This window comes from Myotis brandtii, unplaced genomic scaffold, assembly GCF_000412655.1.
Source record: "Myotis brandtii unplaced genomic scaffold, ASM41265v1 scaffold876, whole genome shotgun sequence".
Lineage (NCBI taxonomy): Eukaryota > Metazoa > Chordata > Mammalia > Chiroptera > Vespertilionidae > Myotis > Myotis brandtii.
In genome coordinates this window covers 1,688,902-1,706,632 of record NW_005371579.1, presented here as the reverse complement: position 1 = coordinate 1,706,632, position 17,731 = coordinate 1,688,902, and the positions used below count along the sequence as shown (strand labels likewise).

The window sequence follows — 17,731 nt, the reverse complement described above, 5'->3', positions numbered from 1 at the left end:
TAGGCGTATTGGTAGAAACAGCCATAAGAATGGCAAGCATGGGTAAGAGGCACCGTGCCCTGCCTGGAGGGAAGGAGAGGTCAGGGGAAGCAGAAACGATGCCCGAGCTAAACCCTGGAGAATGTATGGCAAAATCTGAGAAAGGATGTCCCAGGACGAGAGAGTGACAGAAGTAAAGGCGTGGAGGAGGGGAGGAGTGAATGCAGACATAATAGGGCAGGTGGGGACCACAGAGTTTGCTAGGATTACAATCGAAGGTAGACAATGGAGGGGATGAGGTAGAAAAGGTGGTGGGTGCTAGCTCACTGAGCTCCTCGCTGGCCAAGCTTAAGTCCCATGGAACAAATCTAAGTAAAAGCCAGCCCGGACACGTCAGAAATCACCAAGGCTCCAGATTTTATTTCCGCAGGTTCTCCCTTCGCAGGTACCAGTAAAACAGCTCTGCCCCTCGTACGCCGTGTGGCTTCGGGTCAGCCGCATAACCTCTCTTAGCCTCAGTCTCATCATCTGGAGAATGGGGGGAACCTCCAGTGCCTGCTCTTCAGAGAGTGGCGATGAGGATTAAATGAAGGAACCCACAGGCAGTGCTGGGCATGTGCCTGGCACTGGGTGAGTGTCAGAGTTCGAGGAGAGACTCACTGTCACGCCCTCTGAGCCCAGGCCGCACAGCTGTCATTTCTATGACAACGCCATCCGCGAAAATTCTCTCATGTCCCCCTCTAGACACGCTGAGAAGGGGTTCAGGATGGGCTCAGCTTAGGCTGAGCTCTGTTCTGAAGTAAGCAGTGTCTTTACGAAAGGCTCTGTAAAGACAGGCGCGGTAGGACGCACACGCGCTCTCAGATGTCAGCCTCTCTTCTCTTTCCCGGGGAAACACAGCCAGACTGGGTCTGGCCCAAAAGAAGCCAGTTCAAAGCACAGGCCTGCTCTGCGCCGGCTCCACGCCCCTCCTCAGGAGACCCGGGTCAGGGTGGGCGGGCAATTCCTGAGACAACCTCATGGATTAGTTTCCAGTTTAGCATAGCAGCCAGACGGATTTTTGCGGTGAAGTCATCCAAGTCGATTAAAAGGCATTTTTCCCCGCTGTGAATTCAGAAGTCCCTTTGGTTCGTTCCAGCTTTTTCTGGGATGTTTCCTAATAGGTTCCACCCTGGGTTAATTAATAACCCTTGATTCCTATTGAAACCAGGGGCTGAAATCCTGTAAGCACATCCGGGCAGGGGCTGCTGGTCAGCCGAGTGCTGCCAGGCGCCGTTCCGTGGGGTCTGCCTCTCCAGCCTGCGTCCAAGCAGCTTCTCCCTGGTCAGTGGAAGAGGGTGTGTCCTGGAGGCTGGTGACCCCCGGGCAGATGGCCCACTTCCCCGTGTCACCTGATTGGCCAGAGGTCACAGCTCAGCCAGACCCCCCCTCCCCGCTGAGTAAGCCCACCTGAAGGAGCAGTCGCTTCCCAGACGCCAGGTTCTCCACCTCGGGCAGGGGACTGGCCACATCTGGGTCCCGGATCCCGCTGCCAAGGGCTCCCTCCAGTGGCCATTTTAACAATATATATTTTTATTGATTTCAGAGAGGAAGGGAGAGAGAGAGAGAGACCTCAATGATGAGAGAATCATGGATCGGCTGCCTCCTGCACACCTCCCACCGGGAGTCGAGTCCACAACCCGGACATGGGCCCTGATGGGGAACTGAACCGTGACCTCCTGGCTCATAGGTCGACGCTCAACCACTGAGCCACAGCAGCCGGGTGAACAGTGGCTTGATTTTCCACATAACGTGGGTATGGCTCCATTCTCTCTATTTTAAGGAAAGTGGGTCATATCTTCTCTTCTCAAACACGAATCACAGGGATGAGAATGAGGGTTCAAGGGCTGAGGCAGAAAGGCAGGAACTTACGTTATGTGCAGGCACGCAGGCCTTTTCCCGAACCGCATCCCCAGGGGCTGCTTGCTGGCAGAGCTGGGGTGGACCCTGGGGGGCTCCCTTCATCAGGGAGCGAGCCAGACCCCCAATGGTGGGGAAGGCAGCAGAGCTGGCAGCCAAGGGGAAGAACGGCCAGGCAAAGGCTGGAGGTCAAAGCCGGAGGGGTGGTGTGAGGAGGGCAGGAGGGGGGCAGAGCGGGGAGGTCAGCAGCAGTCAAGGCTGGAGAGCAGGGAGGTTGGGCAGAAGCTGAAATGTGGGGTGAGGCGTGGGTCAGACGAGTGGCCCAGGACTCATCTCAGATGGTGCCTCAGATGTGGCTGACAGTGGCTTTTTAAAAATACATATTTTTATTGATGTCAGAGAGGAAGGGAGAGGGAGATAGAAATGTCAATGATGAGAGAGATTCATTGATCAGCTGCCTCCAGCATGCCCCCTACTGGGGATCGAGCCTGCAACCCGGGCATGTGCCCTGATGGGGAACTGAACCGTGACCTCCTGGCTCATAGGTCGACGCTCAACCACCGAGCCACAGCAGCCGGGTGAACAGTGGCTTGATTTTCCACATAACGTGGGTATGGCTCCCTTCTCTCTATTTTTAGGAAAGTGGGGCATATCTTTTCTTCTCAAACACGAATCACAGGGATGAGAATGAGGGTTCAAGAGCTGAGGCAGAAAGGCAGGAACTTACGTTACGTGCAGGCACGCAGGCCTTTTCCCGAACCGCATCCCCTAGCATGATGGTCAAGCATAAGATGCCTTTTCACCCTCAATCCAGAGCCGAGTTCCCAGTCTCCGGTCTCCTGCCACCATTCCCACCCAGTCCATTTTCCCAAACCACTGTCAGCATGGACATCTTAAAATGGAAACATTATCACAGGACTCCGTGGCTTTACAAGTGCAATAAGCCCGGCTGGTGTGGCTCAGTGGTTGAGTGTGGATCTATGAACCAAGAGGTCCTGGTTCAATTCCCCATCAGGGCACATGCCGAGGTTTGGGGCTTGATCCCCAGTAGGGGGCGTGCAGGAGGCAGCCAATCAATGAGTCTCTCTTATCATTGATGTTTCTATCTCTCTCTCCCTCTCTCTCTGAAATCAATTTTAAAAATATAAGTGCAATAACTATGTCCCCCTGCCTCTGGGACACGGTTTCTAACTGCATGCCTTGCAACATACGCCCACCCCCTGAGCAGACCGGTCTCTAGCTGCTGGTCCAGCACCATCTCCCGCCACCCCCTCTCATGCACCGTGCACGCTGGCTGTCTACCCCACGTGTGACAAGCTGAGGTTTAAAGTGTGCTCTTAGGCTGGGAGGCCTGACATGCATGTCTGTCCCCTGCTAGGCCTGACGCAGTCCATTCTCTTCCCCAAATCCCGGCTGGGCATCGGCTGCTCGTGAAGCCTGTCCTAAGAGCATCCAAGGCAAGGTGGACGGTCCCTCTCCTGTGCTCCACGGTGCTCTGCCCCGGCTCTGGGACAGGCCTCCCACCGTGTGCGACAGTGACCAATGTCTGTCCTCCCGCCCGTGGAGAGCACTGGGAGTGGGGGGCTCCGTCACAAGGCCGGGTGCAGAGCGGGGGTGCAGGGGGTGTTTCAGGAAGGAGGCGGCAGGTTGAGCTAAGACCTAAGACGAGTTATGTCCTCAGGACATTCATGGGCTCATAGAGTTCTCCTTCAGCATCTCTATTAATTCCCACGGGAGTCTCTTGGATCTGATGCTCAGTGGCAGGGCCGAGGTCGATGCAGTGGGTGGCAGGGCGGAAGGGTGAGTGCTGCCCACCATGGTAGGTGGAGGCTAAGGAACTAGGCGCTGGCCTTCCAGTGCAAGATGGGCTCGCTGTCCTCCCCACTGCTCCCTTCTCCTCAGCGCTGGTTAGGGTGCGAACGGGCGGACAGCCCACAGGGAGGAGGGCCCCAAAGGAGCACCAACTGGTGAAGCAGCCCTGCTGCATTCAGAATCAGCGGGGCTCCTCCAACCACGGATCCACGCCCCACACGCCTCCTCCCTGCCCAGAGCCCCCCGTGCCCCCACACGCCTCCTCCCTGTCCAGTGCCCCCCACATGCCTCCTCCCTGTCCAGAAGCTGCCCCCCCCCACCCACGTATCCTCCACACACCACACTCCCTGTGCAGGGCTCTCTATGTCCCTCCTGTGAAGGCTCTACCCTCCTGTGACGGCACCACATCTTCCCGTCCCTCACACGTCACTCAGGAACACGGAGCACCCTGACCAGGACCTCTGCTGTCTGCTGGCAACGAAAAGTCAGAAGTGGACCCAAGTGCCAGCGAGGGCCGCATGTCCATGGGAAATATGACTGGACACAGATGGAAGTAAAACACATTCACATTAAAATACAGCCTTGGCCTTCTCCCTCTTCCTGGGTTCCCACTGTCCCTTTCACCTCACCCCGCTCTTTTGATCCAAGAGAAATGACAAATTCTCATGAGATGTTCTTCCAGGAAAAGACTCCTCCTAATGGCTCACACCCAGCATTTGGTGCTTCTGGCCGAGTAAGAACTTTTTTCTATTTCTTATTCCCCCAACTACATAGCAAACTTCTTCAGAACATGGATTATAACATTTTCATTTCTGAATAATCCCAGAGACCGACGCCTAGAAACCACTGCGGGCCATGTGTGTTTAATAGTGTGAAGGCGATTGTCAAAACAGCTGTAATACTCACTGAGCACTTTCTATATGCTGGTATCTGCTCGGAGCGCTCCAAGTGGGGTGTTCTGCTCCAATCTCCAGCTCTATAGGTATCTGTTACTATTACTGTTGTTATCTTAACTTTACATATGAGGAAACTGAGGCATAGGGAAGTCGCATCACTCAGGAAGTGGCAAAGCCAGATTCCCACCTAGGTGGGCTGGGGCCAGAATCGGAGCTATTTTACTATTCGTGCTGTCTGAGACACACAGTCCCACCGCAAGACAAACAGGGAACATCACCTCGGGGGAAACAGAGAAGAAACAGAATCGTTAACAGGGGACGGTGCGGCAAGAAGCCAGAAACATCAAATGCTGAGTAAGCACCGTTAGGAGGAGCCTTTTTGCTGGAAGAACATCTCATAAGAATCTGTAATTTCTCCAGTAGATCCAAAGAGCAGGTGAGAGCCCTGGCCCGGTGGCTCTGTTGGTTGGAGCCTCATCCCATGCACCAAAAGGCTGTGGGTTCAATTCCTGGTCAGGACACACATCTAGGTTGCAGGTTCGATCCCCAGTTGGGGCGTGTACGAGAGGCAACCAATGTATGTTTCTCACATCGATGTCTCTCTCTCTCTCTCTCTCTCTCTCTCTCTCTCTCTCTCTCTTCCTCCCTCTGCCCCCTCTCCCCCCACCTCCTCTCTTTCTAGAATCAATGGAAACATATCCTTGGGTGAGGATAAAAAAGAAAAGAAAAGAAGGGCAGGGTGAGATAGGAAAGAACAGTGGGGACCTGAGGAAGAGGGGAAAGGCCAAAGCTGGATGCAGACAAGTTCAAGACCCAACAGACACTCTGACAGATCTACTCAGTTAGGAGCCAGGACCCTGGCATCGGCTGAACCTGGGTTCAAATGCCAGCTTCCCCACACTTAGTAGCTGGGCGACCCTTCCAGGACAATTTATTTAAGCAATCTGAGCCCCAGTTTCTTCCTCAACAGGCATGCTGTGTGGGTTAAATGAGTTAGCGCACGGGAACCCCGTGACACGGCACCGAGCACACAGTACATGCTCAATGAAAGTTTCCTGCCGTCACCATCACTAGCTCTTCTCCATCTGTCTATTGTCTCCTTAACCTGTTGGGCCTAAAAGTAGATGCAGGATGGAGATACACCCGCATTCATCGATGCCATGGTTGAGAGAAACACTTGCTCCTCTAATGAGTTATGTTTTGGCGAGTCCACCCTAGTGGCCCACCTGCTTTTTTTTTTATTTCCCCAGCTGGTTCTTCGATTTGAAAAGAAAGAGGCTTCCATGGAGACCTGCGTGCTTTTAAAAAATAATACAAAACAGAACGCCTGAGGTCAGGGTACGCCAAGCCAAACAAATAAATCTTGCAGGACTGTGTTAACAAAACAGGGCTTAGTGGATCAGAGCGGGGAGAGTTCTGTGGGGCTCAGCCTGCAGAGAAGCGCCAAGCTCTGGTGAGTTTCAAACATAAGGAGGTCACAGGGGAGGACCCGACGATGGAGCACTTCAGAGCTCAGCTCCAACGCCCAGGCTGCATCCGGGGGAGCATCCTGGGCAGGATGGACTCCCGGTCCACGGGCCTGGAGCGTCCTAGCGACCTCGACCAGAAGGCCCCTGTGGACCAACCATGCAACCTCCATGAGGGTAATTTGGCAAAACTGATCAGAATTATAAATGCCCTGGGAGGTAGACTCTGAGATGGACAGGGAGTGGTCTGAGGAAAGGGGAGGAAGCGGGTCTGGGCAGAGGGAGCAGTCGGCCTTCACAGCTGTCTCAGCAGGGGCCTTGGCCAACTCCACAAGGAGCTGGGAAGCTGGGTGGCCCTTCAGAGTTGTCCCAGAGTGGGCTCAAGGGGTGAGGTCTTTACACGGAGTGCAGCTGCCCCAGGACAGAGATGTGACCTGGGGCAAGTCCTTCACTCCTCAAGGTGCACTATGGCATTCACTACCTGCAATACTTTTGGAGCCAGTTGTTGTATTTCTAGGAAGGAACCCTATGGCTACACTAACAAATGACACACATCTAGCCTTATTCGTAATAACAAAGTTATGGACCATACCCTATGGTATGTTCATGTGAGAGCACCCTAGGCGATCATGAACAAGAATGAGGCAGCTCTGCACACCCTCTCATGGAATAAACTCCCAGGTATGTGAAGAGTCAGGAAGCAGACGAGTCTGGATAAGAAGGGTGTATGTGCATGTTGAGCAGCTAAAGGGGTGGACTGTGCCACTCAACCCCACGCCCGGATCCTTCTGTAGTCTCTCCCACCCCATGGGGCTGAAAGCCTAAATCTACACGTCCCAGTTAATTTCTACCAATAGCAGGCGTTTGTGTAGGAGTTGAAGCTAGGACGATGGTAGCAGCCCTCCTCTGTCACTTCAAGCAGGTGTTTAACCTTTCTCAGCCTCAGTTTCTCCACCTGCCAAGTGGGGAGAGTCCCAGTGCCCACCCAAAGGGGCTGACATAAGATTATGCGGTCAGAGTGATTGAACCCATGCGTTTGGTTATTGTTCTTGTGTCTGCAACATTGGCCAGAAAATACAGCGGATCAGAGGAGGGCTCTGAAGTCAGACGGCCTGGGTTTACAAACAGGCTTCTGCCGATCATATGTCGGCGACCTTGGGAATCACACATTCCCTGTGAGCCTGTGTTTCTGTAGGACGGAGGCAATGCCAGCACCCAGGCCAACAATAGAAAGTATGAAGCCTTATCCTGTAAGTGCTCAACGGGGGACCGCTATTCCTGTTTTCAACCACTCATGCAGGTGGTAGATGTCTGCAAATAGTAGACTGAGTCCTATCAAGGCCTCTCTTTTTCTGGACTCAACATCTCCAGTTCCTCACACTGAGCCCCTCTGCTCATAGAGGCCAGTCCTCTCCTTCCAATCACTCTCCACAGAAGGCATTCCAGGTTGCGATTCCCCCTTACAGTGTGACACTGAGGTAGGTGACACTAGAGTCTGACCAGCATAGTGTGTGTGTGTGTGTACCATCACCTCCCTGTATTCTAAATACTGTCCTTTGATGATGCAACCTGAAGTAGCATCAGGTTTGGGGGTACTAACAACCATAACCATAGTTCATTGAGCACTTACTACATGTGCCAGGGACTATGCTAAGCATAATATGTACACTGACTCACAGAATCTACACAGTAACTCTAGGGGCAGAAATTATTACTCTCACTTGGATGCTGAGAGATGTTGTAAGTGGAAGGTCAGCACAGCTGAAATATGGGGGAGCTGAGATCCCATCTCTAGTTATCTTACTCTGGAGCCACAATCTTAACCTCCACCCCATACTTCCTCCCACAGACTTTAGGAACTTACTCAACTCAAATCTTAGGTCTATTCTTTTCTTCGTGGGATTTTAAGTCTTCCCAATCCTGCTCCTCTTCAGCTGAGTTTTTGAATAGGAGCCTATAGCATATGCCCACTCAGTTTAATTGTATCAGATTTAATCCTATTCAGCTTCAAGTCATTGGCAAATGCAATTTGATAAGTCACTGTTGAGGAGGAGGAGGAGAGCAAAGCCAAGGGCAGAGCTCTTTGACAAGCCATTAGATACATTTCTCTCAAGTAGTCATTTCCTAATGGGGGTTATGCTTGACCTGCTACCCTTCCACCAAACTGGATTAACATCCAACCTCCATTTCTCTATCTCACTGACAATTACTTCTTAAAATATCATATGGTGTTTACGGTCAATGTCTACGGCTAAGATCCATTCCGAGGAAGGTTGCCCGGGAAGAATTGTGGATGGAAGGCAAGTGGGTATGAGAAAGAAAAAATATGATGGTCTTGAGTGTTAAAAAATTTTTTTTTCAGGAGAAAATCCCCCCTTCCCTTCCAGAAGACACTTAAGTTGAGGAAATATGTAGTTTGAGGGCAAAAGATGAACAGAACTCCAACCAACAGCCTTCCCTGGGACCCACACACGTCTATCTAGCCCCATCCCAACCCTGGTATCGCACAAGGGCAGGACTCAGGGGAGCCACTGGCATCCGTGAGCAAATCATCTTCTCTTGCCTTTCTCTCCATCGGCTGGAAGAAGGCACTGTCGTTCCTTACGCTTTGGTACCTCTACTAACACTGAGGGAAGACTGACCATGTAATTTCAGCCTTTCCTATTAGAGAAGAATGAAGCCCAAGGCCTGTCTCATGAGTCTTAGTCTGCTAGTCTCGCAGAACTGTGAGTCCACTTGATATTAATCCATTCATCAACCCCATCACTGGTCCCACTGAGGGGTGACGTATACCTGTGGAGAAAAAGACCCTTTGCCTCAAATATAAACAGAGGAGAGCTTGACATGCCAAGTGCCCTGGGCAGAAGCTCTCAGGCCCTGCTAGGACACTGCTGTGAGGCCCTGCAGAGCCAGCAGGGCATTCTGGGTAATGGGATGCAACACGATGCAGCTCCCGCCCCCCGCCCCACGGGCCTCCTTGGGGTGTCTTCACTTCTGGCTCTGCAAGCGCTGAGGCAAGCAGTTTCTGAACTGGGGGGAAAGGGTGGAGAGAAGGGGCGGAGGCTTCCTCCAGGCCAACCACAACGAACTCATTCACTCTGTCCAGCAAAACTCAGACGGTGCAATTATCTGGTTAATTTGGCCCTCAGTTGGGAGACAGACTTCCAAAATGCGGGGAGGCCAGCTCAGACTAAACAGTGGCTTCCATCCTAAGTCTTCTCCCAAGCGCTAGAGGATGCATATGAGGTTCCTGGGGGTTGCTGATGTGACCCACCCATTGGTCCAGATGGGAAAACGACAGACAATTCAGACTCTAAGATGGGGTTCAGGACGGCATGTTTTCCATGGAAAAAAATGTTCAAATGACCTGCTAATTGGTCTCCTGGCTAATTTGCCTTCTGGCTTCCATGGAGGGGGATGGCTGGAAACGAGGAGGACTCGGGTCAGCCAATGTTTTCCAGTGGGATCGTAGCCCTCTTACACTGGCTGAGTGTCCCCAGAGCCCCAAGGGGAGTTATTCTCAGGGCAATTCCCTCAGATGTTCCTGCTCACGGGTTTCATGCCCATAAGCTGGGCCAGGGGAGGCACTGACCTAAGAATAAAATTAAAACGTGCCTCTGAGGTTTTCACAAATGGGATGAGACAAGGCTAGCGAAGCTGGCAACCGAGCAGGTAACAGATGGTTGATGGAAAATTCCGATTTTTGAAGGGAGATTAAGGAGCAGTGATTTGTCTCTCTTGGAAACGGACAGCCTGGAATCTGTGGAATCTAGAAGTGGTTCCGCCAGCGAATATCTGCTTCCGTCCCAGCATGTGCCAGGCCCTGTGCTACTTGAGAATGAGATCCAAACAGCCAGGGTCCCTACCCTCATGCAAGGAATCCCACATCTACACAGGTGGTTAAACACTCCGGTAAGGGCCAGAAAGGAAATGCTGGGAACAACCAAGTTACCTGATGGAGAGCAGGGTGTGAGGGCTTACAGGAGGAGTCTTTGAGGAAGGGATTTTAATGTTAACCCTTCTAAGAATCTAACTTGCTTTTTAAGAAAGATCCCTCTGGCTTTAGTACAAAATATCAATTGGAAGAGGGTGAAAAGATGGCGTTAGGAGGCCACTGAACAGGAAGACTGGATGAGAGCTGATGATGGTTCAGCCAAGAATCTAGGCAGTGGGGATGGAGGGAAGGGAACAGACTAGAGCAGTGATGGCGAACCTATGACACGCGTGTCAGAGGTGACACGCGAACGCATTTTTTTGGTTGATTTTTCTTTGTTAAATGGCATTTAAATATATAAAATATCAAAAATATAAGTCTTTGTTTTACTATGGTTGCAAATATCAAAAAATTTCTGTATGTGACACGGCACCAGAGTTAAGTTAGGGTTTTTCAAAATGCTGACACGCCGAGCTCAAAAGGTTCACCATCACCGGATTAGAGAGATAGGGGCTGCAGCGTCAACAGGATCTGGTCATTGCATGGGCGTATGGCAGAAGGAGAGGGAGGGATCCAGAGACCACAGGTTTCTGACTAAGGTGGAAGGTAGACCGTGGCCCCCTTCACTGAGAGAGGAAACTTGGGATGATGAGTAGGTTGGGGTTGGAGAACATCATGTGTCCCGTTTTGGAGTCAACCAAACGGGATTCCCCACCACTGCACACCCTGCACTTCTGGTCTTAACTCTGCTCACTTCGCTTCCATCTCATACACTCCTCATGTTGCCACCACTTGTTGACAGCATATCCATCCTTCAAGATCCATTGCAAATAGCACCCTCTCCTCAAAGCCACTCCTGGCTCCCTCGGCTCGTGTGGCCTCTGCTGCCCACAGTGCCAAGTCTGGACCTCCCTTTCCTGGACTCCACCTGTGTGGAGGCCCTGGGAAGACTTACCTTGCCTCCTTTTCTAGACCACAAGCTTTTTGGGACAGAACCTCTGCTTCTATATCCTCGCCGCCCCCCACGTTAGCTAGTAGCACAGTAGACGTTCGACAAATATTTGTTAAGTGAACGAAAATAACCTGCTCTTTGCCAGGGAAGGAAAACCAGTGGACATTGGACGGACTTGAAAGCCACAGGACCAAATTGAAATTCAAGTTGTCGGAGTTTTAATACTAAGCCAACTCAAATTGGATGCTCAGAAAGGCTTTCGGTTCCTCCAGCACATCAAACTCGGAGTACTGGAAAAGTCACATCCCTCTATTTTATTTATTGCACTTTTCTGAGTTGATCTCATAGCAGGGACTTTTCCTATGTTATTAACTGGTTGCCTTTTTTTCAAATGGTGGTGATGATGATGATGATGATGATGATGATAAAAGGGTGACATTTACTAAGTGTTGGTATGTGCCAGGCACTGTTCTAAGTACTTTTCATGGACTAACTCATTTGATCCTCACAACCACCCTATACGTTGATGGTATCATTACCCAATTGTATACATGAAGACACAGAGAAGCAGACAGCTTAGGCCACAGTTGGGATTTGAACCTAGAATCTGGCCCCAGAGCCCATGCTCTGACATGCTAAAGGCAAGCACAATTAGGTTCGAGTCCTAAGTTGGCCACTGACTCCCTATGTCAGGGGTCCTCAAACTTTTTAAACAGGGGGCCAGTTCACTGTCCCTTAGACCGTTGGAGGGCCGGACTATAGTTTTTAAAAAAACTATGAACAAATTCCTATGCACACTGCACATATCTTATTTTGAAGTAAAAAAACAAAACGGGAACAAATACAATATTTGTATTTGCATGTGGCCCGCGGGCCGTAGTTTGAGGACCCCTGCCCTATGTAGTCTTGAGCAAGTCTGTGTTTCTTTCCCCATGAAATGAGGGAATTGAATGTTGATATTCTTGCTAATTCTAAGAGCCAGTATTCATGATTCTAATCTCCTCTGAGGCTTTAAGTAATTTAATCCCAACAATGATACAAAAATATATATATATATACACACACAAGAAAATGATACAAAGACATTAAGTCACGCACACACACACACACACACACACACACACAAGAAAATGATACAAAGACATTAAGTCACATGCCCAATACCCAGAAAATGAGGGAGCCAGGATTCAAAACCACAGTGCTCCCAGCCCAAGTAGTTCCATGCTTCAGAGACCATGGCAGGGGTGTGGGGAAGTGGAATAATGGAGCGGATGGGCCTTTGGGCTCCCCACGCCTATTTCTCTCAGAGAAGCTCTACTTGTCTCTATTTTGTAGAATGGGCTCCTACTTAAGATATCCTTAGAATCGGGAAGGTTCGACTGCTAAAACAAGAAGGTTGAAAACCACTGGACTAAATAATTCTGCAATTTAATGAGACTCCCAGGTATAAGCCAGGATTTTTCTGGTAATCTTGGTTCATTATAGCCATATAAGCTTGGGGTCTACAGTTGCTCCTGGGAATGGCTCCAGCTATAGAAAAGGTCAGCATGACAGCGATAAAGACTCCGCTCCAACCTACCTGCTCCACTCGGATCTCAATCTCTCCATTCACCTTCTTTCCTTGGAAATACTTGGCCCTGTGAAGGAAAGGAAGGCATTTCTGAGTAAGGATGCAGACCGCTTTGCCCTTTCTCCCTTCTCCCAAAGGCCTTATTGCCCCCAGAGGTGGGTATCCAGGGCATATTCTCTACCAATGTGTTCTGATATGACCTCTGATTTCCTCAGTATTTATAGGTATTATGCGAGAGACAGGGAAGAGTACTGATGGGAGAGCTAGAGACTCAGGTTCTCGTTCTGCCTTCCTGAGTCTGTTTTATCCTCTCTAAAAGAAGAAATGAATACCTGCATGCTATACTTCTAAGGGTTATTAAGAATCCTACATAAACAAATAGTGCAGAATTTTTTTATTGAATTATAACTTATATTTCATAAAGGGCTTATTAAATTGATCTAACCATTTACTTATTTCTCAATTTGTCCATGTGTCCAGTGAAGTGGACCTTATCTGCTCCTTTGTCCATCCCTCCATTTATCCATCCACCCATCATCCATAGGCCCATCATCCATCCATCCATCCATCCTTCCATCATATTCACCTCCACACCCCTGCTTCCATCTTCCCATTACCAGTAAATGGCACCCCACCTACTTATTACTCAAGGCAGAAATATCCACCCATCATCCATAGGCCCATCATCCATCCATCCTTCCATCATATTCGCCTCCTCACCCCTGCTTCTATCTTCCCATTACCAGTAAACGGCATCCCATCTACTCATTACTCAAGGCAGAAACACAGACATCATTCTTCTTACCTCTTTCTCTTTCCCTATCCCCACTGATTCTATATTCTAATTATCTCTCAATCTACCCACTTGCCCACTTTTCTCTAAAAACCCCCTAATTTTGGCCTCCTTCACCTCTCTTCTCATATGGATTCTCTTGTCATCCTCTGCTTTTCTTTCATAACGTGCAATACAAGTGTAATTAGTAACCGTGTTTAATACCTGTGCCCCTCCGCACGATAAGGCAGTTCTCTTCGAGGTCAGGAACAAGCTACCTTATTTGTCATTCCATTCCCATCACCTACCAGACTGCTTCACACACAGTAGGAGCTCCATTACTATTTGTTGAATGAGTAAATAATTGAAGAGATAGATTTAAAAAAAACAACAACACTTGGTTTCTCTGCGACAGGCTGTAACCTGTTGTCTTTCTCATTAACGCTTACAACCACCACCACGAGGTAGGGATTTATTACTTCCTATAGACAAGGACACCGAAACCCAGAGAGATGAAATACTGTGCCTACGTAGCTTGAGTGCTGGCCTTCTAATTCTACACCTATGTTTTTTCTTGACCCTGAAAAATAGCAGTCAATGTTGGGGTGCTCCTGGGTTTAAATGTCTTTCCACAAAACAAAAGTAACAAAAGTTTCCATTTGCTCTTTTTGTTGTTGTTGTTGTTAATCCTCACCTCAGGATATTTTTCCATTGATTTTTAGAGAGAGTGGAAGAGACGGAGAAAGAAAAACATCGATATGAAAGAGATACATCCACTAGTTGCCTCCCTCACATGCCCTGACCAGGGTGAGGGATCAAGCCTGCAAACAAGGTACATGTCCTTTTATATAGATTATTGAGTTCAAAGAGAAAGGGAGAGGGGGAGGGAGATAGACACATCAATGTTGAGAGAGAATCTTTGATCGGCTCCCTCCTGCATGCCCCACACTGAGGATTGAGCCCGCAACCCAGGCACGTGCCCTTGACCAGAATCAAACCTGGGACCCTTCAGTCCACAGGCTAATGCTCCATCCACTGAGCCAAACCAGCTAGGGCGAGGTCCATGTCCTTGACTGCAATTGAACCTGGGACTCTTCTGTCCATGGACTGATGCTCTATCCACTGAGCCAACTGGCTAGGGCCCATTTGCTCTTTTTAATTGGTGACGAAAGGAGTAGTTCTTAGTCACTTGCTGCAGTCTCACCGTGTTAAGCATTTCCATAAACCTTTTCTGGGGCAGAGACAGCTCTTCGATCCCAACCCATTTTCTTCTTTTACACAGTGAGAGAGTTTATAGATTGGCACACACACACAAAAATGTATATCCCAACTCTCCATTCAGCTAGGTATGGCCACAAGATTGAGTTCCAATCAATCATTTGCAATGATTACATTCAAGAATCTTCTTAGTTTCTTCTCCCATTCTTTCTCCTGGAACATCAGTGCTGCCACCTATTTTTCTCATCCTTTCATTTGCGGAGGAAAAGAATGCTTTCGACACAGACATCATGCTTCTTACCAAACTTCAGTCTGTCTGCCTCCAAAGTCCACCCACACTTCGCCGATGCTGCGGAGTTCATCGCTTTCCAACACGGCCCGCGTCTCTAACGGACAGCACTGCTATTAGCCTCACTTTTCCTTACCATGTTCACAGGTTCTGATGTCACCGAGGCAGGAGTTTAGTGGGACAGGAGCTGTCAGTGATACTTGAAAGCAACATTTTGTTTTTCTCTCTCCCAGGATGGTCTTAGACAAAACGTGTGTAAAGCCAGCCTCGTGCAAAGGGAACCTTTTCCCCTAATTTGTGGATTTTAGCACGAATTCTTGAAGACAGTGTCGGCAAACTCCAGCACTGGGATAAGCCCATCTCTCATGTTTTGTGGGGCCCGGGGCAAAAGAACCAATGGAGGCCTATGAGACCTCCATTAAGTATATAAAATTGATATCTAAAGCTGGCAAACATTTAAACAAAACACGTTGATCTGGTCTTCCTTCCATAACAAATACGGTTGCATCATTTCCTGGAAGAGTCAGAATTTAAACTTCTCAGAATTCTGTGCTGCGGGTGATGGGGCTGCTTGTGCGGGCTTGTGGGCGGCCCAAACGATCAAGCTTTATCCCCTCACCCACACCCCCATCCACAGCTGTCCCTCGGCCATGCCTTGGGAGGATGGACCAGAGAAGTGGCCCACCCAGGCCCCAGTGATGGTGAACCTATGACACGCGTGTCAGAGGTGACACGCGAACTCATTTTTTTGGTTGATTTTTCTTTGTTAAATGGCATTTAAATATATAAAATAAATATCAAAAATATAAATCTTTGTTTTACTATGGTTGCAAATATCAAAAAATTTCTATACGTGACACGGCACCAGAGTTAAGTTAGGGTTTTTCAAAATGCTGGCACGCCGAGCTCAAAAGGTTCGCCATCACTGACTTAGATCAAGGGTTCCTCTAGATTGGGTAGGAGCATTGGGCAAGCCTGGGACCTGGGGGTAGTTACTAATGAATGCAATCACTGGAATACTGAAGAGAGCATGGATTTGGAATCACAGACTTCAGCAAAAGCTCAGCTCTGCTATTCACTCACCACGGACTTAACCCAACTAGGTCCTAGTTTCCTTGTTTGTCACGGTAGATTCCATCTACCAGTCAAGGCTGTGGTGACAAAGTCACTTGGTCTTTTCTGTAACAAGGTAGAGTGTCCCGGGCTCCAGGCTGGACCCCCTGGAGGCAATCCCAGCTCAATCATTCCCTTGCTCCGTGACCGTGGGTTACTCCTCAACCCCCATGTGCGCCAGCTTCCACTTCTGGGACATGGGGATACTCGTAGTAGCTATTACCCAGGCTTGCTGTGAGGATTAAACAAGACAAGACTTATAAAGCACTTAGAACAGCTCCTGGCACATAGTAAGCTCCAAAGTCTACAGCCCAGGGCCCAAAACAGAATCGACAAAAACAACAGAGCCCAGCTGGTGTGGCTCAGTGGTTGAATGTAGACCCAGGAACCAGGAGGTCACTGGTTTGATTCCCAGTCAGGGCACATGCCCGGGTTGCGGGCTTGATCCCCACTGGGGGGCGTGCAGAAGGCAGACGATTGATGTTCTCATCGATGTTTCTATCTCTCTCTCCCCCTCCCTTCCCCTCTCTCTAAAAATCAATAAAAACAGATATTTAAAAAAAACAAACACCAACAACAGAGAACTACTGAGTGTTTACTCTGTGCCTGGGGGTGTCATGTGGCAGGGACCCACAAATAAACAAAACACAGCCTTAGGTTACAAGACAGAATCAGTATTCACCTCGCTCTGATCTGTCCCATCGATGCAAGAAGGGATGGATGATGATAATGATAGTAGATAAGTGGCATCGATAACTAAAGCCTCAAGCCTTTCACATCCCTCCTCCGACGTGACCCTAATGTCACCCCTGAGAGGTGTCGGGCAGGGAGCAGTCCCCAAAAGTTCCAGACGGAGAAGTCCCTACTCAGTCCCACAAAACCTCTAAGGGGCAACAGTGAATTGCCCCTTATGCTTTAAAAGATCTTGGGGATCCAGACCTTAATTTGGGGGATTCAGTCCAGACCCTGTGGGTCCTTCATGAGCTGGATCCTGTTGACCTATGGCCCGTTTCTCTTCCTTTTTCCGCCCACCACACGGATACTCGACTTTCTGCGATTCCTTAAACACGTCCTATGCTTTTATGCCTCTGAGCCTCCGCACGTGTGTTCTCTCTGCTCAGGATGGCCTCCTTCTCTTCTCTGCATGGCTGCCTCTTTCTCACTCCATCAAGTTTTCCCTGAAAGCACCCCCCTAACGAGGCTGGTTTAGGTGTCACCCTTCTAGGCTCCCACAGTGTGCTGTCCTTAACCACTAGAGTAGGGATCTCCCTGTGTTGCAACTACCCATTGCTTGCCTGTCCCCTGCCCCCATACACCTAGTCTGTGAGAGCCTGGAAACCCGAAACCGTGTCTCCACGCTCATCGAACTCAGCATCCGGCACAAAGGGCCCGGGCCCAGGGCACATGTTTAACAAATGTTTGCTGACTGGGTAAATGCATCACGTCTTCCAGGGATAGGCCATAGGGCATCCAGTCCTGGAGACACGTTACTGCCATCTACTGGCACACTGGTGTAATACACTTACAAACCCACACCAACTAGGATGTGGGGTCAGGTTGTGCAGTGACAGACAGCTGGCAGCCCTCGCCTTGATTCTAACCTGGACCCCAGAGCAGCACTTTGTTCCACACCAGCACCACCCAGGTGGCTCTGGCCTTCCAGGCCCTCACCTTCCCGGGAGGAACACTTGTCCTGCCCGTCTCCGGGATGTTCACCGCAGGGCCTGGCAGACAGATGCAGGCTGCAGCGCCGGGTCAGGCGGTCCAATCCCCTGCCTGGCCGGGAGTCAGAAGTCTGTCTCCTGACGGGCCACACAGACTGCTGCCTCCT

General features: G+C 49.8%; 1 protein-coding gene across 1 annotated transcript in view; it reads right to left on the bottom strand.

The window, feature by feature from the left end:
- Positions 1-17,731, bottom strand: part of LOC102250214 (synapsin-3) — a gene marked incomplete at its 3' end in the record, with an annotated part of 79,383 nt that overhangs the window by 19,263 nt on the left and 42,389 nt on the right. Inside the window, exon 3 of the mRNA XM_014532297.1 lies at positions 12,518-12,575. Within this exon, the coding sequence (XP_014387783.1) occupies positions 12,518-12,575 (58 nt within the window). The remainder of the gene's footprint in view (positions 1-12,517; positions 12,576-17,731) is intronic.